The 27746-nt window shown below is 42.8% G+C and overlaps 1 protein-coding gene across 2 annotated transcripts in view; it reads right to left on the bottom strand.

The window, feature by feature from the left end:
* aspscr1 (ASPSCR1 tether for SLC2A4, UBX domain containing) overlaps positions 1 to 27746 on the bottom strand; it is a 223055-nt gene that overhangs the window by 14312 nt on the left and 180997 nt on the right. For both annotated transcript variants that reach the window (XM_069929671.1, XM_069929670.1), the window contains exons 14-16: positions 14468 to 14519; positions 10027 to 10096; positions 2598 to 2776 (exon numbers count right to left, since the gene is read on the bottom strand). In XM_069929671.1, the coding sequence (XP_069785772.1) occupies positions 2611 to 2776; positions 10027 to 10096; positions 14468 to 14519 (288 nt within the window). In that variant the 3' untranslated portion in view covers positions 2598 to 2610. The remainder of the gene's footprint in view (positions 1 to 2597; positions 2777 to 10026; positions 10097 to 14467; positions 14520 to 27746) is intronic.

Genomic DNA, 27746 nt, shown 5'->3' with positions numbered 1-27746 from the left:
CTTATGCCACTGAGTGCTCATCTTCAGACTTCTGTACCTTTTTCCCCGATGTTGGCAGAGTGAAGAGGTCATGGCCCGAGCGGTGAGGATCCTTGAGGTTAGAGACTGCTCTCTTAAGATACTGCCTCTGGTAGATATCCTCGACAGAGTGGAGACTGGTGCCCGTGATGTCACTCTCTGGAGATTTTTTTATTGTCCTGAGCTTTGGCACCTCCACACTAGACAGTAATGTAACCAGCCAGAATGCTGTCCATGGTACACCTGTAGAAGTTTTTGAGAGTCTTCCATGACATACTGAATCTTCTCAAACTCCTCCTAAAGTGTAGCCCCTGTCGAGCCTATTGACATGAAAGGTCCAGTACAGATCCTCGGAGATGTGACACCCAGGAATTTGAAGGTCTTGACTCTCTCTACTTTGATTAAGACTGGTTCATGTTCTCCTGATTTCTGACATTTAACTGCTTCGTAAAATGCATGTATGGAATGCAGACTGTAGGCCATCTGGAGATGGATAGTGCAAGTTCAAACAGGTTGGGGAGTTTTACAGCTAAAATTTGGATGAAATGTCTATTTTGTTTTGAAACCTTGAAATCAAACATAATTTCAGGTGAAAAACAGAAAGCAAAAAAAAAAAACAACAGAAGAGCTTGTTAAAGGGAGAGCTTGGTAAATTCATAAAAGTTTGGAAAGATTGGCCAATTCAAGCTGCCCAAAGTTCATTGGAGGTCAATGTGACCATGGCTGTTTTAATATCGAAAACACAGGCAAATTTTGCCTTAAAGACGTGCTGGTCTCTGGCAAGGGACAGGTTTGTGGAAAAGGCTTGTTATCAAGCAACTTACCTACTAGCACATGTCTCTTTCCAAAATACTCTGTGATGTTCAGTTTGATGAGGCAGCAAATCTTCCTAGGAACCCAAACAACTGAAACTCTCTGAGCTGACAAAATCCTCAGGGCTGGCAAATTGCCAAGTTCATTGAAGCCCATTCCAAACAAACCTTTGGTTTCAGCTTCACTTTGGTCAACTGCTCAAATGTCGATGCATTGACCCCACAACCAGACTTTACTCTCCCAACCAACATTAGTATCTGAACCATAGAACATTAAAACCATAGAAACACAGCAAAAAACAGGCCCCTTCGGCCCTTCTAGTCTGTGCTGAACCATTTTTTGTCCAGTCCCACTGAACTGCACCCAGTCCATAGCCCTCCATACCTCACCCATCCATGTACCTGTCCAAATTGAGCCTGCATTCACCACTTTTGGCAGCTCGTTCCACACTCCCACCACTCATTCACTTCCACAGACTCCTCAGACACATGGAGACGCTTCGCAATATTCAACGGTGATTTTAGGTGCGTCAACTTATTTCAAGATGTCATTAACAAGTGAGACACACTACAATTTCACAGAAACATTTCACACAGACATGTTTTCTCCTGTGGGGTATATGATTCCAGAACTAGAAGACATCATATGTTTATAGTGAGAGGGGAGGGATTTAAGAGGGACCTGAGGGGCAACCTTTTCACTCAGAAAGTGGTTCCTGTCTGGAACAAGTAATAAAAGCAGGTACAATTATAATATTCGAAAAACATTTGAACAGATATTTGGATAGGATGGGCTCAGAAGGAAAATGGAATCAGCTCAGAATGCCAACTTGGTCAGCAGTGATGAGTTGGACTGAAGGGCCTATTCTTGATCAGCAAGGATGAGTTGGGCCGAAGGGCCTGCTCTGGATCGGCAGGAATGAGTTGGGACAGAGGGCTTGTTCCATGGTGCGTGGCTGTATGACCCAATAGATTGAAAGGCCAAAAAAAAAACCCTGAAATGGCGAGAAACCTGAAATCAAATCTGAATGTGATATAAATTCTCATCAGGTCAGGCAGAATCAGGAGAAAGGAACAGAGTGAACATTTTGGGTCAATTACTTTCTCTCTCTTCAGATGTTGCCTTACCTGTTGAGCGTCACCAGTTTTCATTTAGTGGGATAATTGGTGCAATGAAAAAGGCCAGTTGGACCAAGGGGCACATACTACCTCTCTCCAGGGGTAAGCCATCAGGTTATGAGCTTATCTGTGGAGAGCATTCTGAATGGTTACATCACTGCCTGGCACAGAAGTGCCAATTCTCAGGACAGGAAAAGGCTACAGAGAGTTGTGAACTCAGCCAGCTCCATCTTGGGCATCAGTCCACTTCATTAAGGATATCTACAAGAGTTGGTGTCTCAAGAAAGTAGCCTCTATCCTCAAGGATCCTCACCACCCAGGCCATGCCCTCTTCACACTGCTACCATCAGGAAGGAGGTACAGGAGCCTGAAGACGAGCACCCAGCGGCACAAGGACAGCTTCTTCCCCTCTGCCATCAGATTTCTGAATGGACAATGAACCATAGACACAACCTCACTATCTCCTATTTTTTTGCACCAATTATTTATTTTGAAATGTAATTTTTTTCCTCTGTAACACTGCTGCAAAACAACAAATTTTGTGACATGTTCATGATAATAAATTCTGATTCCTTTCAAGATGCTTCCTGTTCCTTGGCATTAGCGAAAGGCTTCAGCTTGAAATATTGCAGCAATGGTTGCACTTACCTGGCAGCTCAAGTTATTTGGGAGCTTTACTAGGACCAGAGGGAAGCAGCGTAGCACTTGCTGCTGTTGGTACTGGCTCCCTCCTCACCTCATCGACTTCTTCACTCTTAGCAAGGGGTTGAAGTGCTGCTTCGGACATCAGTGAACTGGCTGAAGGAGCTGCGGACCTGGGAACACATCTGCAGAGGAGAGGGAAGGGACCTTTATGGACTGCACACACGTCTTTGACACCACATTCAAGCTTGAGAATCCTTCTGTTCTGTTGGAACCCAACCTCCATGAACAAAGGCGATTTCCTGTCCCAGGAGGTAATTAGCTGAACAGTGTCTCAAAGCCTCAGGGGTTAAATCCAACAGTATGCTAATCACACACAGCTCAGCTTCCTGTTAGTTTTAGTTGCTTCAGCTGTCTGATCTAGATCTGACCTGTCTTTACACCACATCAGCATCTCACCTGGCTTGAGATAGGATGCAATAGGAATGTCTGCCGTTTTTGAATATTTTAATTTTGATTTTTTTTCCAAAATATACATCACAAAATCTTCAATAACACAATATATGAAACTTTTCTTTAAAACCACCACAAAAACATTCCTTCCCTCCCTCCACACTTCTCTATTTACAGATCCACACTGTCAGAGCTCACATATCTTTTAAATATTTAGAATACAGTTGGGGAAATCACTTTTGGGTATGCATAATATCAGCATTTATATTCCTTTCTGTTATTGTATTTGGGCCCCTATCTGGTCCAGGTATGGCTGCCAGATCTTTACATGTGTCATATTTATTCTTTAAATTATATGTGATTTTTTTTTCCATAGGTACATTTCCCCAGTGGATCGTGCTATAAGTCGAGGGGAGTTGGACTTCCAAGTGACCGTGATACATTTTTTTGCTACATCTGGTGCTATTTTTATAAGAGATTTGATATTTACTCAATTTGTTGCTTATTTCAATAAAATTGCCTAGTAGATATAGGTCTGGGTCGCCCGTGAAGGCCACTCCTGTTATCCTGGATAATTTTTCTGCGATATCTTGCCAAATGGCCTCACCTTTACGCATGACCAAGTGGTATGTAGAAAAGTTCCTATTTCAGACCCACATCTAAAACACATATTTGAAATTTCTGCTTTTGATCTATGTAAATTCTGTGGAGTAAGATATAATTGGTGCAGAAAATTATACTGAACTAGTCCATATCTTGCATTTATAATTGATGTCTTACTGTCCGTATACCAATCTAGGATGGCCCTCTGTTAAAAGACTTCCTGAGGAATACAAGCAAGATACCCTGTTGAGCAGATTAAGAACTGGTCACAGCATGAGCTAATGTATTCGGTGTGATTGAGTGTTTTGAGTAAACAAATGTAATCTTTGATGCATTCTATTTATGTTTCAAATATAATTGTTTTTCCTGGTGTGTCAAGAGGCAAGTAGTTGATTTGCACAATTCCCTTCTCTGCTGCATCACTGTCTGGAATGGGGACACAGTGCCCTTGAGCCTAAAGCCCTGCAAAAGGGCTGAGTCCCCAGGACATCACTGTTAAAAGCCTCCCCACCATCGAGAACATCTGCAAGGAACGCTGGTGTCAGAGAGCAGCAGCAATCATCAAGAATCCACACCACCCAGTACACACTCTGTCCTCACTGCTACCATTAGGAAAGAGGTATAGGTGCCACAAGACTCACACCACCAGGTTCAGGAACAGCTGCTGCCCCTCCTCTATCAGGTTCCGCAACAATAAACTCAATCAGGGACTCATTTCTCTTTCTTGTGTACTTGATATTTTTTCTCTATCTCCCTATTGCATAGTCAGTTTGTTTACATTTCTTTATTTGTTTACATGTCTAGGTTAAGTCAATTTTTTCTTGCACGTTGAGTCATTTTTTTGCACTGCCAATAAGTGGCAATTCTGTCTCACCTGCAGGAAAAAGAATCTCAGGGTTGTATGTGATGTCATGTCTGGACTCTGACAAAACATCTGAAATCTGAAAATATAGACCCTTCTTATCCTGTGTCTTGTTTGACATAAATGTGGGGTCTGCGACTTCGAACTTAAGTGTGTCATTGAGAAAGAAGAGTCTAGGTGCTTGTTCACTCACCTCTGGTTTCAGGTTGTACAGTTGATGTTGTGGTTAGTGCAACACCTTTACAGCACCAGCAATTGGGACCAGGATTCAAATCCCACACTGTCCTTAAGGAGTTTGTACGTTCTCCTTGTTTCTGTGTGGGTTTTCTCCAGGGCCTCCGGTTTCCTCCCACCATTCGAAATGTACTGAGGGTGTAGGTTAATTGGGTGTAAATTGGGTAACATGGACTCGTGGGCTGAAATGGCTTGTTACCATGTTGTATGTCTAATTTTGTTTAAACTGTTTAGGCTCCCATAGTAAGGTAGAGTTGAATAAATTTCAAAGGCTTGAAAGATGGGATCTTCTCTGAGCTGTAATTCCCAGATGAAAGCCAATGGCAGCCACACGGTGAGTGCCCAATGTAAGAGAGCACAACAAGGAAAGGCCATTTAATTTTTGGAGTTGGGGAACAACTCTCTCTTGGTCTTTCATCATCCCCAGCAGAGGGAAGGAGTGAAGAGCTGCCTTTTCACCTTTGGCAACACATCTCAGATTGTTTGCTCAATGTTATGCCTGTGTGAGGAATTATTCATCTCCACTCTGTACTACCAACAGATGGAAGCTCTGCAGCCTTGACTACGGACTTTATGACTGTGTTCCTCAAAAGGACAATCAAAAGGATCTTGAGTCAGGACTCAACCACAGCTCTGTCCATTCAGTTATATCAAGAGCAGTATTCACAAAAGCACAGCTACAAGTTCTGAAAACAGATTCACTAAAGAAAGGACTGATACCCCTTTTGCATGTTGAGAATTTGTTCCCTGTTATTTTACATAATTTTAATATTATACCGACCGCTCTGAAATAGTAGCTGACAATTTGCCTGGTCGAAACGCTCAGAGGGGAAGAGATACCCATTCAGAGATTTCAAATTTATTGTCAGAGTACATACATGACATCACACAACACTGAGATTCTTTCTCCTACAGGCGAGGCAGAATTACCAATTATCGGCAGTGCAAAAAAAAAACAAAACTGTATACAACGTACTGACGTAATCAAAAAACTGTGCAATACAGATTTTAAAAAATGAATAAATACAAAAGTAAGAGTCCTTAAATAAGTCCCTAATTGAGTTTATTGTTGAGGAGTCTGATGTTGGAGGGATAGCAGCTGTTCCCTAATTTGGTGTTGTAAGTTGTGATACCTATACCTCTTTCTTGATGGTAGCAGCGAGAACAGAATGTGAGCTGAATGCGTGGATCCATGATGATTGCTGATGCTCTCCAATGGTAGATATTCTCAATGGTGGGGAGAGTTCTTGGTATCCTGGACCTTTTGGAGGGCTTTTCACTCAGGGGGTATTGGTGTCCCCATACCAGACCATGATGCAGCCGGTCAGCACACTTTCCACCACACATCTGAAATTTGACAGTGTTTCTCCGCAAACTCCAGAAGAAATAAAGGCACTGATGTTCTTTCTTCACAATGCCATTAGTGTGTTGGGTTCAGGAAAGATCGTCCAAGATAGTGATTCCCAAGAGAACTTTGTGTATCGGTGTGCAGCTCAAACTCAACAAAGCCCATGACCAACCGACCATCCCAATCTTACCCCCACCCCTCCTCCAATCAATGAAAATGATCTGGTCGCAGTAGCTGCTCCAGATCACAAGGTTGTGGTTCAACAGAAAAAAATTCCCATTTAACCACAAGGAATGGGTGCAATGTTTTTAAACAGCACAATGTTTGTGATGAAGCAAGAACAGTGGGTCTCATAACATTTCTTTTCTGTCTTGAGATAATCTGAGAAATTGAGCTCCAGAATGAACAATTTTCAAATAGCAAGCTGTTTTTGGCTGTTTGGATCCAAATAATGAACCAATACCAATGAGACATACAGTATGTGCATTCCTGCAAGCCGTTCTGGTCAAGGGACTCCTTTGGAGAGTCATATGTTACCTACATTAAGAAGTTTCTCCTCTTTGAAATGTTGAAGTGTGTGTAAAGTTTGCAGACTTCGAGTCCATGAATAGTTGTTCTTGGAACCAAGAGTTAGAATCATAGAATCAGAGGAGCCATTTTGCCACATTGTCCCAATGCCAGTTCTTTGAAAAATGGATTCAATCAGTACCATTCCTCCCCACTTTCCTCAGCTCTGCCAATTTCTTCTTTTCAAGTATATCTACAGATCCCTTTCGAAAGTTGTGACATCTGCTTCCAAAGCACTTCAAGGCGGTGCATTGCAACTCAGTTAAACAAAGCTTTCATACTCGACAGTCCCCTTGTGCTCCGGTCATCAATTCTCCTGGAACAGAAACTATTTCTCCCCAGCAACTCAATGTTTCTTAGAATTTTTAAAAAAATCACACAATAGATGCCAATTCCGGGCACTGAGACCCGTGCCGCCCAATTACACCCAAGTAACCTACAACTCCGTACATTTTTGAATCTCCCCTCATTCTTCTTTAAAGAATTATCAGCACCCAGCTTCTGTAGTTTCACCTCAAAATTATGACCTTCATTCCTGGTTCAACTCTGGTCCTGAAGTAAGGCTCTCAACCCAAAACATTGGCCATTCCCTTTGCCTCCACAGATGCGTTCCTCCGGTGGCTTGTCTGTTTCAACACCCCCCCCCCCCCCCCCGTGAATCTGCTGCCGCCACTCTTCTTGCAAGAGGGAAGCCATAGTACAACAACAATGTCGCAAGGTGGGGCTGGACTTCACCTGAAGCTTCCCCACTGGGAGAAGAGTGTCAGTAAGTGGAGGTCGTGGATTTCAAGCAATTGCAAAATAACCAGAGGGCTAATAACAGGAAGCTTCAACAGACGAGTTACAATCTCAATGCAAGCATTATTGCAGGGGGGGTGGGGGGGGGGAAGCAGATTGAATAACTTTTAAAAGGAAATTTGCTAAACACTGCTGGATGAAAGATAAATTATAAACGGCATATCCTGCCACTACACCTAAAGGAGTTCTTTCATTGCTCCTTCCTGAAATGCCTGTTTCACATTAGAGGATGCAATTATGGGTAAGGTATTCCAGGAACAAATAGAAAATATTTTTAATCATGCAATTTATTTTGCAAGTCAGTTCCTTTTCCACCCTTCCATTAAGGTAATTTTTTTAGCATTTTTGTCTGTGATTTCAAAATATAAATTGCTTTTTTATCTGCTTATTATTCAGAGTCATTAAGTAACCATGGTAAAGGCAAACTGTTGATAAAGACACCTGCGTTTATGAATATAGTGACCCAGAACAACCAAACAGCTGTAAAACATTACCTGTGCTCTTGCACTCAAACAACTGAATACCTTAACAGTTAAATCATGATTGCTTTAAAAAAATATCCTAAATGTTTTCTATAAATATTCATCCCACACCTTCTATGGTGAAGTATCACCATCACAGATAATAATTTTCAGCTTGTGTGGGTTATAAATTCCAGCCAATGGGTCGAGCAATAGCCAGTTGGTAAAGCAAGGAACACTTGTATGCTCTCAAAATTGTCAGCAGTTTACTGTGCTTTAGGATAATAAAATCAAGAGTAGTTTCTACTCTTTAGTGTCAGGAACAATAAATGCATCCATTTATTTTCAACTGCACTACACTATACATTCCGAATGGCGGGGTTGATTCCTTGGACAGCATTCTGACTGGCTGCATCACTAGGCCCTTTCAAACTGCCATGTTAAATGGGGTTAAATGGGCAATTTGCACAGTTAGCGACCCATGTACATAGCAATTTGAAAGGGTCCGACTGGGTCAACCCAGTCAGAACTCAACTGGGTCCCTGACCTACCTCAGAGATAGTCAGGGTGCCCAGTAAAACTTATCCAAGTATCCTGCTCTGGCAATTTGAAAGGGAAAATGGCTGACCTGGTTACTCTGGTGATGTCAGCGTTTGCACATGTGTGTCACAGGGAAACCCCGGCTGAAGTGCTGCTGCTGTAATGGGGAGGGGGGGGGAGAGTGGTCACTGTACCGATTGGGGGGAGAGTAGGGACCACGATTGGGGGGGCGGGGGGGAAAAGATCACTGCACCAATTTGGGGGAGAGTGGGGCCACAATTGGGGGGCAGAGTGGCCACTGTTGCGATTGGGGGGAGAGTAGGGACCACGATTGGGGGGGCGGGGGGGAAAAGATCACTGCACCAATTTGGGGGAGAGTGGGGCCACAATTGGGGGGCAGAGTGGCCACTGTTGCGATTGGGGGGAGAGTGCGGGGCCACGATTAGGGGGAGAGAAGATGCTGCTGCGATCAGAAGGAGAGAGACACTGCTGCGATTGGGAGGGGAGGTGAAGAGAAGTCACTGTTGTGATGGAGGGGGGGGGAAGAGTGGTCGCTGCCGCGATCAGGGGGAAAGAGGCCGCTGCCATGATCGGGGAGGGGGGAAGAATGGTCACTGCTGAAAGTGGGGGCCACGATGTGCCGCTGCTGCGAACACCGCTCCGGTTCACAGCGATGGCTCCAAGCGAGAGTGCGGGAGCAATGGCCGTCTTCCATAATCCTCCATGCTGCTGGAACCGCTCTAGCGCGGGGGCAGGATCCACCTTAAATTGCTGGGATGGCAATTTATCAGGTAGGTCTGGCTGCAATTTGAAAGGTGCATCCTGTATCCATAACCAGTAATTGCACCGGATCTCAGGAGGACTACCTGGGTGCTGCAATTTGAAAGCACCGGCCATGCCCTCTTCACACTATCATTGGGAAGGAGAAACACACTCAACATTACAGAAACAGATCCTTCCCCTCCGCCATCAGATTTCTGAATGGACAATGAACCACAGATGTTATCTCACTTTTTTCTTCTTTTGCATATAATAATAATTTTTAAAAAATGTACATTACAGCAATTTTGCATCTGTAATGCTACCGCAAAACAAACTTTGTGACATGATCATGACAAAGAATTTTGATTCTGATATTTTGCAACATTTTGATATATGACAGTTAATGGACTTTAATGACCTTTAACTGTAACCCTAACCCTAATCTATAAGTTGTATACTTTTCAGACCACTTTTGAAGGATGCTGAGAAACAGGATTTGATAAATTGCCTCCTGCTGACAGATCTTACAGTCAATATTATTGCAACATACATCTCAATTTGTTACATGAACTATTTCTGTAAGGTATGTTCTCTGTGTCTACATGGATTTTCCCCGGGGGCTCCAGTTTCCTCCCACCATTCAAAACATGTAGGTTAATTGGGTGTAATTGGACAGCACGGGCTCGTGGGCCGAAAGGACCTATTACTGTGCTACATGCCTATATTTAAATTTAATTAATCCTGCAACTATTACCTGTGAGTTAGCAAAAGACTTTCTCCAAATTTGACTGCACTGAAAGTACAAACCTGATTGCTGCAAGGTCTGCCTGGGAAATGGAGATGGGCAACTTCAGCAACTCTTCACAGAGGTAGCAATCTAAGTGGGAAATAAATTGAGAAAATATTACATATGCTCTGGAACATCAGCATGGGGCAGAAATGGATGCAACCCATGTAAACAGGGTCATTACTGAACACAGAGATTAATTGAGATATTTATAGGTGTTTTGATCATTGAATCAATGGATATTATAAAGAAGCAACCAAGCAGCAAGTCTTACCCATGATGCTGACAAAATAACTGGATATTGTAATTTCACCCAGCACTTAGGTTATAACCCTCCAGATCCACAAGAACATATACAAGTACTTTTAAAATGTGCTGGAAATATTTGCTGACAGTAGCGTTACGAGAAATGAGATACAGGCCCCTTTAAATCCATGGATGATGTGTCGGCAATGGCCACAGTCACTTTTCAAGCAACGATAATTTAATTTTAAATTAAAAAAAATTTATATTTTAAAATTTAGACTTATAGCATAGTAACAGGCTCTTCCTGCCCATGAGCCCATGGGGCCCAATTACACCCAAGTAACCTACAACCCCAGCACATTTTGAAGGGTGGGAGGAAACTGGAGCACCCAGAGGAGACCCATGCAGACACAGGAGAATATACAAACTCCTTACAAACAGCGTGGAATTCGTACCCTGGTCACTGGCACTGTAACAGCTTTGTTGTAACTGCTATCCTATCCGTGCCGCCCTGTTCAGTCAATTGTGTTATTATCTATTTTTAACATTTATTATTTATAACATAATTTTGTAATTTAATTAATAATTTAGCGATACAGCACGGTGCCAGACCCTTCCAGCCCATGTCACCTAATTATACCCACATGACCAATTAACCTTCTAACACACATGTTTAGAATGTGAGTGGAAACCGGAGCACCTGGGAAGAACCACACGTGGACACTGGGAGAAGATGCAAGCCCCTTACAGAGCTGGATTTGAACCCGGGTCACTGGTGTTGTAAATGTGGCACTAACCGTTTTCTTGCAGATATTCCAGTAACATGAGAACCAGGTGGCCAGCGGGGAGGGAGCCTGTGTTTACAGCTCAACACTGCAGTACATTCCAGCCCCTATGTGAATGACAGCAACCCCTTTTGCCAATGACAAAACCTTTCCGTAACGCACTGCATTCCTCATCTTAAGCAGGTGCCAACAGCAGCTGAAATGGCACCCTGACTGTAATTTTTCACAACTTAGCTTGGCTCTACTTAGCAGCTGAAGTCAACTTTCGTTAGATTAGTGCTTAATTGATCTTTTCTGCATTAGCCCTCTCCTGCATTTTAAGGGATTTGGCTAACAATTGATATTTGATATCAATTGATATTGATATTGAAGGATGTCAGGTGGCATACGTTTGACGGCCTCATTAGATGTCACAAAAGCAAGGATGCCAATACAGTGGAATGGAAGTCATTCTGGGAGTGCCACATTCTTAAACTATGAACTACAGAACAGCCATCCCCATTTATAGAATGAACTGGGGGTCAACATAACAGTAGAGAGGAAGGACACCATCAATGCAGGAGGCAAAAAAAGAAAAAGAACTGCAGTTTCTGAGAATTGTTTCATTGCTCCTTGAGATGCTAATGAATAAATATTACAGACCTACAAACCTTTGAACCAGCCACCTCATCCATTAAATTAAGCTATAATTTAGTTGAATTATGTTTGTAGCAATGTCTAGGGGAGCATATAACATTGCAACAAACTCAAGTTTAGGGTTTATTAAACTATTATTGAGAAGAAGGGCCATAATGGCAAAATGTGGGCAGAAACAAACTTTTCACAAAAGGGTTCAGACCTACCACAACGCACACTGACGTGCACTGTGTTTGAGAAGTTGCTCTTGACATCAGGTCCTGCACTACTACTTCCTCATCCAGTGCAGCCCCTCATGACATGAAAATAATTGTGTTTGACATGCCAAGGAGAGCAGCTGGAAAGCTGCTTATTTTTAGACTCAATTTTCTTGATTGCTGACCTTAATGAATCCGTCACGTTTAAGAATGGGCTGCCACTGGCTGAGCAAATTCTGGCAACGCTTGCAAAGGCCTCAGATGCAGTAAAGGCAGCACAAGATGCCTTATAGAGCTGCCAACACACATTGAAAGAATGATTTACTTATAGCATAACTTCACTGAGCTTGAATATTGTAATTCAGCTCTGCAAGTCAATCAACTGATCTTTAAGGCAATGGATCTTATTTCCTTTGTCACTATTTATCCAGGCTGAGTATCAATTAGTTAAGATAGTTGGTGGAAGGGGGGGGGGGGGGGGAGAGAGAGCAGAAATAGGAAATGGATTATTTTATATTGGAAGAGAAACACGAAAGTCTGCAAACACCGTGATTGAAATAACAACACAATGCTGGAGAAACTCAGCAGGTGAAACATTGTCCTTTATGTAGCAAAGACAAAGATACATAACCAATGTTTCGGACTTGAGCCCTTCATCAAGGAATGAGTAAAATGCAGGCAGGTGCCTGGGTTATGCATCTACAAGAAAATTATCAATAAGATTGAAAGAGAAAAAGAGATTTACAAGGATGTTGCCAGAACTCGAGGATCTGAGTTACAGGAAAAGGTTAAACAAGTTAAACAAGGGATCTGGGAATACAGATACATAATTCGCTGAAAGTGGCATCACAGACAGGATTGTGAAGAAAGCTTTTGGTATCTTGGCCTTCGTAAATCAAAGTATTGAGTACAGGAGTTGGGATGTTATGGTGAGGTTGTGTAAGATACTGGTGAGGCCAAATTTGGAATATTGTTTGCAATTCTGATTGCCAAACTACAGGAAGGATATCAGTAAGATTGAAAGAGTTCAGAGAAGATTTACTCGGATGTTTCCAGGTCTTCAGGAGTTGAGTTACAGAGAAAGATTAAACAGGTTAGGACTTTATTTCTTGGAGCGTAGAAGAATGAGGGGAAATTTGATAGAGATTTACAAAATTATGAGGGGTATAGAGTAAATGCAAGTAGGCTCTTTCCACTTAGATTAGGAGAGATAAATACAAGAGGATGTGGGTTTAGGGTGAAAGGGGAAAGGTTTAGGGGGAACATTAGAGGGAACTTTTCCCTCAGAGAGTGATGGGAGTATGGAATGAGCTGCCATCTGACATAGTAAATGCAGGCTCAAGAATAAATTGGATACATGGATGGGAAAGATCTAGAGGTTATGGAGTGGGTGCAGGTCAGTGGGACGAGCGGAATGATGTTTCAGCAGAGACCAGAAGGGCTGAATGGCCTGTTTTCTGTGGTGTAGTGTTCTATGGTTCTAGGTTAGGACTTTATTCCCAGGAGTGTATAAGAATGAGAGGAGATTTGACAGAGGGATACAAACTTATGAGGGGTATAGGAAAAGTAAATACAAGTAAGCTTTTTCCACTGAGGGTAGATGAGATACAAATCAGATAACATGGGTTAAGAGTGAAAGGGGAAAAGTTTAGGGGAACATTAGAGGGAACTTCTTCACAGAAAGTAGTGGGAGTGTGGAACGAGCGGCCAGCTGAAGTAGTGAATACAGGCTCAATTTGCACATTTAAGATACATTTGGACAGGGACATGGATGGGAGAGGTGTGGAGGGCTAGTGGGACTAGGCAGAACTGGGCACCTGCCCATATTTTGTCATACCTGAATGAAGAGCTCAAGCTTGAAACATCTTTATCTTTGCTGTATAAAGTACACTGTGACCTGCTGAGTTTCTCCAGCGTTGTGCTTTTACTTTTTATTATATATTGGACCCATTTATATTATATTGGTAGTCCTTCGATTCAAAGTAGACACTTTGTTGTGCAGTTCAACTGTGGACACGAAGGTGACTTTGCAGTTCCAGTCTGGAAGCAGAGAGTCTAGTACAATGGGGACACTGGAAGTCCATTGTTGTAATAACTGTGGCTGCTGTTTTGAGACGCTGTTTACGGTTTTCCATCAGTTTGGTAACATCTGTCTTCAAAACTGGTGTAAGCTTCATAGCACAGGGTTCGCCTGCAAGTTCCGTCAGCAGCCATGGCTTCTATTTCTCTTAGCCGGATGTCACGGTAGTGTAGGGTTTCCTTCATAGCGTCTTTATAGTGCTTGTGTGGATGACCTTGAAGTCTCCTTCCAGCCTCCAGTTCACCATAGAGCAGATGGCGAGGCACATGGTGGTCGACCATTCTGATGATGTGTCCAACCTACAGCATCTGGGCTCTGATGATCAGGGACTTAAAGCTGGTGGACTTTGCACAACCCAAGACCTCCATTACAAATTCATAAAAGGTAACAGGTGGAAGAATAATTAAGCCAAGTCCAGAGGAAATTATGCAACAGATCCAGAGGCAGGAAGATGTATAGAAAAAAACATCAATGAAACATTAACTCAAGGAAATCAAAATAAGGTTAATTTACTCACCCATTCTAACTTCAGAGCCAAAGTGGACAAGAGCTGCAGGAAATAAGTTTGCCTGAAGGAAAAAGAACAAAGAATAGTGATGTATCTCTGCAGATGGCTGCCATTATATATATCTTCCCTCTTAAGTTAACTGACAAGGGGAGGGGGAGTGGCAGTTCTGATCAGGGATTCCATCACGGCTGCAGTAAGGGGGGGGGGGGGTGTGGGGAAGTCATGTTGGGATTGTCTAATGCGTCAATGGGTGTGGAAGTTGGGTACAGGAAGGGGGCAATAACCAAAATGGATGGATATTACAGATCCTCCCCAATAGTAACAGAGACATCGAGGAGCAGATAGAAAGGGAGATTCTAGAAAGGTGAAAGATAATAAAATTTTAGTGATGGGTGATTTTGACTTTGCTCATATTGATTGGCACCATCTTAGAGTGAAGGCTTTGGATGGAGTAGAATTTGTTAGGTGTGTTCAGGAAGTTTTCTTGACACAATATGTAGATTTAGGCCAACTAGAGGAGAGGCTACACTTGACCTGGTATTGGGAAATGAACCAAGTCAGGTGACAGGTCTCTCGGTGAGTGAACATTTCAGAGAAAGTGATCACAATTCTTTCTCTTTTATCCTTGCGCTGGAGAAGGACAGGAATAGACAATTTGGGAAAACATTTAATTGGGATAGGGAAAATATGATGCTATTAGAGGCAGGCGGTTAAATTGGGAGCAGCAGATGTATTTTGGGAAATTTATGGCAGAAAAGTGACAAATGTTCAGAACATTTGGATGGTGCTCTGCACAAGTATATTCCACTGAGGCAGGGAAGGAATGGTAATGTGAAAGAACCATGGCATACAAGGGATGTAGAAAATCTAGTTAAGAAAAAATGAAAAACTGATGAAAGGTTTAAGAAGATAGAAACTGATAGAGCTCTAGATTGACAGGAAAGAGCTTAGGAAGCTAGAAGGGGCCATGAGAAGGCCTTGGCGAACAGGATTAAGGAAAACCTCAAGGCATTCTATAGGGATGTGAAGAACAAGAGGATGAGTGTAGATAGCACCCATCAGGGGTGATGATGGAAATGTATGCGTGGTATCTGAGGAGATAGCGGAGATACTTTTAATGAATATTTTGCTTCGGTATTCACCAGAGACAAGGACCTTGGCAAGTGTGAGGATGACTTAGGGCAGACTGAAATGTTTGAGCATGTTGATATTCAAAAAGAGAATGTGATGAAGCTTTTGAAAAGCATGAAGTCACACAAATTGCTAGGACCAGACGAGATTTACCCAAAGCCACTGTAGGAAGCAAGGGAGGAGATTGCTGAGCCACCGGTGATGGTCTTTGTATCTTCACTGGGGACAGAAGTAGTAATGGAGGGTTGACTAGCTGGACTTACTTCAGTTGTGGGCAAGCTGTTGGAGAGGATCCTGACAGAATCTAATTAGGGATAGTCAGCATGGCTTCATCAGGGAAAGGTCATGTCTCACGAGCTTGACTGAATTCTTTGAGATGTAATTCAGCACATTTTTGAAGGCAGAACGATGGATTAGTGTATATGGATTTCACTAAGGCATTTGATAAAGTTCCCTATGCAAGGCTTGTTCAGAAGGTAAGGAGGCATGGAATCCAAAGAGGTCTTGATTTGTGGATACAGAATTGGCTTGCCCAGAGAAGGCAGAGGGTGGTTGTAGATGGTCCGTATTCGGCATGGAGGTTGGTGACCAGTCATGTTCTGCAGGGATCTGTTCTGGGACCCCCTCCTCTGTGATGTTTATAAATGACCTGGATGAGGAAGCGGAAGGGTGGGTTTGCAGATGGCATGAAGGCTGGTGGTGTGGAGAGTCTGGAGGGTTGCCAGAGGTTACAGAGGGACAGTAATAAGATGCAGAGCTGGGCTGAGAAGTGGCAGATGGAGTTTCACCCAGAAAAGTGCAAGGTGGTTCATTTCAGTGGGTCAAATTTGAAGGCAGAATACAATGTCAATACAGTATGGATGAACTGAGAAATCTTGGGGACTGTATCCATAGGACACACAAAGGTGCAATAGAGGGTCGTAGTTTTGTTAAGAAGGCATATGATGTATTGGCTTTCATTAACTATGAGATCGAGTTCAAGTGCCGTGAGGTACCGTTGCAGCTATTCGTCCTTGGTTAGGCCCTACTTGGAATATTGTGTTCAGTTCTGGTCACCTCACTACAGATGCTATAGTGAAGATGCAGAGATGATTTACAAAGATACTGCCTGAATTGGAGAGCATGCTTTATGAAGAGAGGTTGAGTAAACTTGGTTTTTTTCTCCTTGGTGTGATGGAGGATATGGGGTAATCTGAAAGAGGACTACATGATGATGAGAGGCATTGATTATGTGGATGGCCAGGGCTGATATGACTAACACAAAGGGGCATAGTTTTAAGGTGATTGGGAGTAAGTACAGGGGGGTGTGAGAGGTACGTTTTCACACAGAGAATTTTGGAGCATGGAATGCACTGCCGGCAACAACGGTGGAGGCAGGTACAATAGGATCGTTTAAAAGACCATTAGACCATAGATACATGGAACTGAGAAAATGGAGGGTTACACAGCAGGGAAATTCAAGGCAGTTGATAGACAGTTATTAGGTTGGCACATCACTGTGGGCTGAACAGCCTATACTGTCCTGTGGATTTCTATGCTCTAACAACCCAAAGCAGCAGAAATGAGTACTAGGTAAACAAGAGAATCTACAGACGCTGGGTCCAGTGCAGAAGACAAACATGATTGAGAAACTCAGCAGGTCATGCAGCATCTATACCACGTAAAAGTAGATGTTTTAGGCTTGTGCCCTACTTCAGGAGCGTGGAGAAGGGCCCAGGGCTAAAATGTCGACTGCCTTTGACTTTCCACGGATGCTGTGTGACCTGCTAAGTTTCTCCAGCACGTTTGTGTGCCACAGAAATGAGTACCAAACATATTTTCTCTTAACCACAAGCAGTTGGAATATTTGCAGATGATTGTTAATGCTGCCCACACATGCTGTGTTACCATTTTCTAAATGAAGTCAGCATTGAACATGAATAAATATGCAGCTCAAAGAAAAAATACATTCAGAATTTATCAAATTTTGGGAAAAGTACATCCATTTAAAACAGAGTAATCAGAACGTTCAAAAATACTTCGCAACCAAGTGCAATCGTGGCAAACAGTGCAAGTTCCCACAGTGAATGAGTGAGTGAAACAATATTACATTTTTTATTTACAGTGGTTGAATTGCGGTCAAAATCTCTGCTTTTTATCAAGTGCTTTATATCCATCTGAGTAGGCAAGCAGTTCTCTACGGCCTCTGAAGAAATTCTCCTCACTCAGATTTCATTTTATTGTCAGATACATGACATCACATACAACCCTGAGATTTCTCTTCTGCGGGTGAGGCAGAATTACCACTTAATGGTACTGCAAAAAAAACTGTACACAACGTATACATGCAAACAAATAAAGAATTGTGAACAGATAACGAATGTAAACAATCTATGCAATATGGAGAGAATTTTAAAAATCAATACAGTGCACAAGTAAGAGTCCTTAAATGAGTCCCTGATTGACTTTGTCATTGAGGACTCAGATGGTGGAGAGGCAGCAGCTGTTCCTGAACCTGGTGGCGTGAGTCTCGCGGCACTTATACCTTTTTCCTGACGGTAGCAGCAAGAACAGAGCATGTGCTGGGTGGTGTGGATCCTTGATGATTGTTGCAGCTCTCCGATGGCAACTCTCCCTGCAGATGTTCTCTATGGTGGGGAGGGTGATGTCCTGGGCTGTGTCCACTACCTTTTGGAGGGCTTTATACTCGGGGTATTAGTGTCCCCATACAGCTGGTCAGCACACTTTTCACCACACATCTGTAGAAATTTGCCAGGGTTTCTGGTATCATACCAAACCTCCACAAACTCTTGAGGAAATAGAGGTGCTGACATCCTTTCTTCACAATGCCATTAGTGCGTCGGGTCCAGGAAAGATCCTCCAAGATAGTGATTCCTAAGAACTTAAATTTTCTCACTCTCTCCTCCTCCTCTGATCCCTCAACGATCACTGGATTGTATCCCTCTGGCTTTCCCTTCCTAAAATCAACAATCAGCTCCTTAGTTCAGGTGACATTGAGTGCAAGGTTGTTGTTGGTGCACCATTCAGCCAAATATCAAATCAGTCATTAAGATGGTGGAGCAAGGAAAGTTTTGAGTCACATTACCAAGCAACTTCAATGAAAAGCTGATAAAAATTGATTCCTTTATTGCCACATAATAGTACAGAACATGTAACATTACATGAAATTGCCTTCTGCTGCCGTAAGGCAAAGAGTCACCTTTAGTGTCGCCCTGCAGGGATCAGCGGCAGCAGTTGGTCTGTCTTGGTGATCGGCAGTGGCATTGCGGCCAGCATTTTTTTGGTGAGAATTAAACATTATTTTAATGCTTAAAAAGTCTTCCCTTGTTGTTTGTTGTTTAAACATTGATAGAAGTGACTTGCTGTTGCTATGGGCTGTTTTTAAAAAATGATCAGTTCTTCGAAAAAAAAAACATTTATCTGACATAGGTCTGATCCTGACCATTTCGGATTATCGAAGTCGTTCCGTACTTGTCCAGCATATGTATTGCTTGACTATATGTCTGGTTGTGTGTCTGCGTGTTTTGCATCAAGGACCGGAGAACGCTGTTTTGTCGAGTTGTACTTGCGCAATCAGATGACAATAAACTCGACTCGAGACACTGAGTAGAGATGATCAAAGGGGTGGGCTGTTCACAGCTGGTCCACTGATCTTATTCATAGCACCCAAGCACGTGGATATGATGCATGGGGTTGCATTTAGTTTCTGTGAAAGTGAACGCAGTGTCACACTATATCACCTCTTTGCTCTGCTCAAAATACCAGACTGGTTTGTTTGAACAAGGGAAAAGAGGGCCCGAGGTTAAGTTGTTGGTGAAATCACCTTGGTGAAATTAGGTAGGGGGTGGAATTACGTTATGAATCTTATAGATAATCCAAAAGTCAGCTGGAACTAAAAGCGACACGCAGGGGTCGCTCGCTGCTTTTCAGCTCCAAGCCTGACATTCTTACAGTTGGAATAAAAGGTTCTGAATCTTTCATGTGAAGGGATAATCTTCTGGGGAACATTCCTCAGCATCCTTATGTTTGAATTAATGAACAGTGTCAGCCTAGTGTCACCAACTTCCCCTTTCTTCCATACAACAAATCATCTAACTTCCTTGTGGGTTGCGTGTTTAGCCTATTATTTGTCTGTTATTTTCACCCTGTGAATCTGTGGAATGCAGGAAATAATGAGTGGATGGAGGTGGGGGTGGGGTGAGGGAGTGTGACAGTCATGGTAATTGGCAGGAGAAAGAGGCTGTGTTTTTGAGGTGTGATTAATAATAAATTATTGTATTTTTAATAAACGATTTTACATAGTCTAATTTTGCATCTGGCCGCCCTCCAGCTCTTCGTTTCTATAACTGAAATTACAGCAACTTGATATGAAACCAGAAGACTTTGGAAATGACTGAATTATTTTTGGAATACTAAATGTCAGGAGATAAGTGGAACAAACTGACAGGTAACAATCGAGATCTCTATTGCTTTCTCCCTCATTAAAGGGCATTTCCTGTCAATTAGTTCCCACGCGTTTGTTTTCTGCCCATTTGGCAGAGTAAGGCAGTGCAACATGAGGCACTAAACACCATCGCTTTGGCACATTACCAGCTCCCGCCACTAGCAGGAACACTGAATTGTTTGAAGTCAGCTGCCAGACTCAATTTGGCACTGCTCTTGTCACTCAATCTTATGATTCCCAAAAACGGGAATTTAGTGTCACTCCAACCTGGTTCTTGTGACACTCAGTTTTAAAACAATAAAACTCACAAAGTCTCTTCCCATCCCTGAGATATTGCCAGTGAGAAATCCGCTTGTCCACAGCAAAAGGAAACTATACATTTGAAAAAGAACTGCACCTTTGTTGCAAATGTAAACTGGGGACAAAGGTAATGATGATACCCCTGACAGCATCATCAGGCTCAAAGAGTAAAGCAACACACCTGTTTTATAACTAATATGCAACATCATTCATAATCATGGTTTTAATTTACAACCCATTGAAATTTCATCAATAACTGGGAACCTGGAAGACCAGTCCAGGCACAGAAATCTGTGAAATGGCCAGAACAGTTGAGAAAGCATGTGTCTTCCTGAGTGACATCCATTGCAACATCTCCCACTTAGAGCTTCTAGGTCCTGGAATTTATTTCTTCACTCATTATCACATTATTACTATGAGGCAAGGTTAGCAGAGCTGTGACTTTTCTATTTGGAATGAAGGAGGATGAGAGGAGACATTACAGAGGTCAACAAGTTTATGACAGCCAGCACCTTTTTCCCAGGGCAGGAATAGCAAACACCAGAGGATATTTGTACAAAGTGTAGGGAGGGAAGTTTAGGGGAGACATCAGAGATAAATTTTGTTTATTTTACCCAGAGAGTTGTGGGTGCCTGGAATGCCTTGCTAGGGATGGTGGTGGAGGCTGGAACAATAAGGGCATTTAAGAAACTCTTAGACAAACACGTGATTGAATAAACAGAGGGTTACAAGGTAGGAAGAGTTTAGTACATTTTTTTAAGGAATATATGGGTTGGCACAACATTGAGGACCGAAGGGACTGTACTATGCTGTAGTGTTCTATGTTCTAAATCTGGTCCACCAGTGACAGTGCCACTGGAGTTGCTGTAACATAAGAACATAAGGAGTAGGAGCAGGAGTAGGCCATCAATATCCCTTAATTCCCTTACTATGTAAAATAAGTGCTGCTTTTGGTGTGGACCCAGAAGAATGGAGACACAGCGGTACTCCAAAGGGTTCAATTGCCCAGTCCTAATGCTTACTTAAATGGGCAGTAAAAGGGGCCGATGGTATTTATTAACAAAATTCTGCAACCTTGTAGTTTGAGCCCAAGCTGGCAGCACCTGTGCTCTGCAGCGACCATGAGGGGTGAAGACTGTGGGGGAGCAGCGGACCAGCACATGATATCAGAAACTGGGAGAACAACCCCCTCTCCATTGAGGAGAAATAGAAGAGATGACCTCACAGGACGGTGGCGGACCAGCAAGGGGCTCAGTGGATGAGGGACTTACATAAGTTGTGGGGGACTAATGGTTGGGCTGCTGGAGACTGACTCATGGGAACCAGGTATTGGATCTGGGATTAAAGAGAGTATCGAGGGCAAGAAGGGCTCCCAAATGGCCTTGGGCATTGAAGGCTTTCTGATCATGTCGGAGCTCGGGTGGCCAATGGATTGAACAGGAGTCTGTGTGGCTGCAGAGGCTGCGGGACCACTGGAGGTGAACACAATAGACACTCAGGGTCTCTGAAGGGAGTCTCATTTGCTCCTCTTTCTCTCGTACTGTAATGGCCTTACAGCAGGCAGAAGGCAATTTTGTGTAATAGTACATAGTCTGTACTATCACATTGAAGGAATCTGGAAGCAGAGAATTTAAAAAAAACCTGTACTGATATCATTTTTAAAATACATGTCAGTGTTTTCCAAAGCATTGAGCAAATATTCTAACATAGGAAAATTCATGGCCACTCTGTGCACAGTAAGCCCTCGTTTATAGCAATCACTCAATAAATACTGGATGGTAGGTGTGAAACTTTGCAAGGCTTGAACTGAGAAGTAAGGCTGCTGTGAATGATGTGGTATATTCCCCGCTGGAAAGGCAGTGGGAAACATCACTGGAATCTGGAACGACATTCCAGCAATGTACGCCAGAAGCTCCCACCTGAAATCGAAGCCTAAATCAATACTGCTAGATTAGTCTGTTAACTTCAATCACCCTGAGCAGCATCTCAGTACATCAGAACTAAACCCAAAATGTGCCCTTATTATTGCGAACACTTCAATAAATCTGTGATCATTTCTACTCCAAGAGACACTAAGCTGTAAAGCCCCAAACAAAATATTGTTTTTCATGGATTTCCCCTCAGTCAGTAAAAGTTTTATTGAATATTACTTGGCTATGATGAATATCTAATGTAAACACATTTTTTCCCACATACAATATACAATGTAAAACAAAGCCACACAAAGTTTTTTCTTGTTGTTTTGCATTTAAGAGGGCTTTTCCATTGAACTAAGATCATCATCCAGATGAGAACATAGCTGAAAAAAGCGGTGGTCTGGCCCTGGTGGTATGGTGATGTTAGAAGAGGGGGAACACAATTATGTCAACAAATAGTTTTTATTTCCTGTTGATAATTAAAATGGAGAATGGGATGCTGACTGAAAAACTGCTTTGAAGTGGGATGGTGTAAAAGAAGTTTGAGAACCTCTGACCCAATTCATTGCATTCTTGATGCTGTGGGGGAAGGGAATTGTTTATTAATGTGTATAAATGTTAATAAAGCTCTCAAAGAGGTAAAAGTGGGAATATATGGCATTAAAAATTCAAATGATCAAACATATCCAGATGGTCACCTCTACGATTCTGGGCAGCCTGGAACCTTTCATAAATCACACCAGGAACAAAGTAAAAGAGGGAGCATATTAGAGTGAACTCTTTCATCCAGACTCATTGTGGCAGTTTGACGGTGTCACACAGCAGGCTGTTTTCTGCTGCTCAGCAATTAATGAGATAATTTGTCTTACAAGTCAGATATAGTTACAGGATTATGGAAATATAAAGCACATTTCCACATGTATGAATTTTTAATTATTCTGTTGTAGGACGTAGCTATTGTCGATGATGATTTATAGGATGGAGGGGCAGTGGGGAAGTATCTCCATGTATTTTCGGTGACAGGACACTATCCCATCTCCAGCCATTGCAGTTATTCACAGAAAACTCTGAGACCAAACCATATCCAGCAGTGTTGATTTCTTGATCAGGCTATCTAATAAACTTTGCTTTTCCTTCAAGATAAATTAAACTCTCCCATAATTATAACTAACACATAGATGGCCTGATTAACTGCAGGCTGCTGGAGACTGGCTCATGGGAACCAGGTATTGGAGCAGGGATTCGAGAGGGTGTTGAGGGCAAGAAGGGCTCCCGAATGACTTTGGGTACAGGAGGCTTCCTGATTGTGTAGGAGGTTTGGATCTGGAGCTCGGGTTGCCGATGGATTGAACAGGGTTTGCGTGGCTGCAGAGGCTGCGGGAGTGCGCTGGAAGTGAATCCACAACACTCAGTGACTTTGAAGGAACTCTCTTTTGCTTCTCTTTTTCTCTTACTCTAGATGACGCCAGGTGACATTTATTGCGAGTCAGTCTGCCTTACAGCAGGCAGAAGGCAATTTTGTGTAATATTACATGCTCTGTACTATTACAGCCTGCCTGTCCCACATCGGACTTGTCAGTCACCAACAAGCCTGCAGCAGACGTGGACATACCCCTCCATAAATCTTCGTCCGCGAAGCCAAGCCAAAGAGAGAAAGAGAGAGAGTGTACTATTACATGACAATAAAGGAATCTAGAATCTTGGAATAAATATGATGGAGAAAACCATACTACATTTTATTGAGCGGTGAAATTAACTTGGCCTGATCACCAGAATGAAGGTACTATCAACTCCTCCTTAGTACATCAGACTAAAACAAAGCAAGAACCCTTTTTAACTTTGAACAAGTTTAATTTGACTGATAGATAATATCGTGATCTCTTAGCAAAGAACGTCATGGAATTAAGGAGTTTATTCTTCTTGCTGCTACTCAGGAAGAACAGATCACAGAAAAATCCCAGTTTGTATACATATTAATACAGAAAATGCTGGAAAAAACAATATAGTACTAAGAAAGACCTTCACAGATATGCAACCTGACCTGCTGAGCGTTTCCACTATTTCCTGTTTTATTTTAGATTTTCAGCATCTGCAGTTTCTTTGATTTTCAACTTTGATTCCTCAGCTATCTATAAAACTGCTCCACTCACAGCCGCACTTTGAACTGGCAGGTTATACAAATACTTTTAGTGGCTGGCAGTTGAGGTAAAAGTGCCTAAACATAGAGGAGTTCCTCCTACACAGAACATAGAGAATTCCAGTACAGTACAGACTCTTTGGCTCATGATGTTGTGTCGGCCTATATAAATGTACTCAACAATCTAATCCTTCCCTACCTCACACACACAACCCTCTATTTTTCTTGCATCCATGCACCTGTGTAAGAGTTTTTTAAAATGTCCCTATTGTACCAGCCTCCACCATCATCCCTGGCAATGTATTACAGACACTCACTACTGTGAAAAAACCGTTTCTCCCAAACTTTCCTCCCCTCACCTTGTACAGTTATCCTCTGATGTTTGCTAGCCTCATCCTGGGAAAAAGGCTGTTGGCTGTCCACCCTATCTATTCTTCTCTTATATACTGCAATTAAGTCATTTCCCATCCTTCTTTGCTCCAAACCTTGCCTCCAATCCAGGCAACATCCTGGTAAATCTCTGCACCCTCTCCAAAGCTTCCACATCCTTCCTGTAATGAGTTGACCAAGTCAAGTTTATTGTCATCTGATAGTACAAGTACAACCGATGGAGAAGCATTCTCCAATCCTTGGTGCAAAATATGCAGACATGCAACCAGACATAACACACATATAGACAAACAATACATATGCAGGACAAAAATTTTATCTATGCAAATAAATAAATAAATGTTGTTTCATGAATATGAGAGTCTCTGGTGGTTAGTGTGAGCAGTTCCTTTGGTTGTTCAGTATCTCACTACCCAGGGGAAGAAGCTGTTCCTCAGCCTGGTGGTGCTGGCTCTGATCCTCCTGTATCTCTTCCCTGATGGGAGCAGCTGAAAGATGTTGCATGCAGGGTGGAAGGGGGGGGCTCAACAATTTTGCGAGCCCTCTTCAATGATCCCGGTAGATCACGTGGATGGGGAAAGGGAACACCCAGTGATCGTCTCCTCCACTCTTATGGTCCTGTGGATTGATCTCCAATCCATTTCACTTCACTGTGATGCAGCCAGCCAGGATGCTCTTGATAGAGTTCCTATAGAAGACAGAAATAATGGTGGCCTGTAAATTTGTCCGCTTCACTCTTCTCAGGAAGAGCAGTTGCTGTTACGCCTTCCTGACAAGTGAGGAGGTGTTGAGTGTCCACGATAAGTCACTAGTCAAGGAACTTGGTGCTTTCCACTCTCTCCACTAGAGTTGTTGATATATAATGGAGGGTGGTTGTTCCTGGTCCTTCCAAATTCCATGATCACCTCCTTCATCTTGTCCATGTTGAGACTCAGGTTGTTAATCTCTGATTTCACGAGTTTTTCTGCCCCTTCTCTGTTTGCAGATGACACAACTACTGTTGTGTCATCTGCAAACTTGTTAATACTGTTGGAGCTGGATCTGGTGATGCAGTCGTTGGTCAGTAGCATGGCCAGGAGCAGGCTGAGCACACAGTGCTCAGTGTGTTGGTCCTCAATGCTCTGCTACTGACCCGGACAGACTGTGGCCTTTCTGTAAGGAAGTCCAAGATCCAATTACAGAGAGGGGTGTTGAGTCCCACTGAGGACAGCTTCTCCACCAGTCTCTGGGATATGATTGTATTAAACTCTGAGCTGAAGTCAATGAACAACAGCCTGGCATATGAGATGTTGTTGTCCAGGTGGGCCAGGACAGAGTGAAGCGATAAGGATATAGCATCAAAACTGCTCTTTAAAAAAACAAATGCCATAGGATTTCCAACACCTACAATTTTCATACAGGAATGAATTTAACCATCTATCTACAGTACAGCATATGCCGACATGAAGCAGCAGGACTGGGATTTCCCATTTGGACCAGGTTACCAAAGCCCCACACTCAAATGGCCATTTACAGAAGGTATTAGCCAGCAACCAGACAGTTGAGAGCTTCTGATGTTCACAGTAAGAAAGCATATAAATTGAAAAGAGATTCAACACAGCCCATCAAAGGTGCAGCTGAAATCACGATTTTCAAAAAGATTCTGACCTGAAGGACAACTGATGCCTAAAGTATGTTACTTGTTGAACTTGGATACGTTTTTCTGCTGAAGCAAAGATAAGTGGAAAAAGCAGAATATACAGCTGGATTGAATCTGGAAACACGGGGAATACCGAGTGAGGTACAAGGCTCCATTTTTCTGCACACTCCTGTAAGACAGTTCATCCAGGTACTGCATATTCTCAGGTACACATATGAGATGCCATTCTAAAGAGCATATTAGAAATGATCCTTCGACCTCTAGTCAGTACTGTTCATCATGATTTAAGTGATGAGAAATAATCAGAATCAAGATTTATTGTCATGAACAAGTTGTGAAATTCAGTGTTTTGTGGCAGCATCACAGGGCAAACATTCATATTATAACCATCTTATGTCATTAGTATAAAAATAAAATAACAATAACGGTAAAGGTGCACAAAAGATGAGGCAGTGTCCTTGAGTCACTGATCATTCAGGAATCTGATGGCAGCGGGGAAGAAGCTGTCCTTGTGCTGCTGAGTGCAGAGTGAAGAGGGTATAGTTTGGATGATGGGGGTCTTTGAGGATAGAGACTGCTTTGCTAAGACACCGCCTCATGTAGATCTCCTCGCTGGAGTGAAGTCTTGTGCCTGTGATCTCGCAGGCCGAGTTAACAATCCTCGAGTTTATTCTTGCCCTCAGAGTTGGCGCCTCCATACCAGGCAATGATGCAACCAGCCAGAATGCTCTCCACAGAACACCTTCGGTGACATACCAAACTGCCTCCGACATCTCATAAAGTGTAGCCAATGGCGAGCTTTCTTCATGATTGCATCAACATGGAGGCTCAAGGACAGAACTTCAAAGATGTTGACACCCAGGAATTTGAAGTTCTTGGTCCTCTCCACTACTGAGTTCCCCTGACTTCCTCCTGAAGTCCACAATCATCTCCTTGGTTTTGCTGATGTTGACTGCAAGGTTGTTGCCATTACACCATTCAACGAGCTGATCTCTCTCCCTCCTCTCTGCTTCCTCATTGCCATTTGATATTCTGCTGGCAACTGAGATATCATCAGCAAGCATGTAGATGGAATTGGAATTGTGCCTGGGCACAAAGTCATGGGTGTATAGTGAGTAGAGCAGTGGGCTAAGCACGCATCCTTGGAGTGCGCCTGTGTTGATGATCAGTGAGGAGGAGACGTTGTTTCTAATTCGTGCTGACAATGAGAAAGTCAAGGATCCAGTTGCAAAGTTGAGTACAGAGACATAGAGTTTGTCTCATCTTGACCAGCACTGAGGGAATAATGGTATTGAAGGCCAAGCTGGACATATGTATGAATTGCTGTATTC

This window comes from Narcine bancroftii, chromosome 3 (assembly GCF_036971445.1).
Source record: "Narcine bancroftii isolate sNarBan1 chromosome 3, sNarBan1.hap1, whole genome shotgun sequence".
Classification (NCBI taxonomy): domain Eukaryota; kingdom Metazoa; phylum Chordata; class Chondrichthyes; order Torpediniformes; family Narcinidae; genus Narcine; species Narcine bancroftii.
This window is presented reverse-complemented; position numbering and strand designations above follow the sequence as displayed.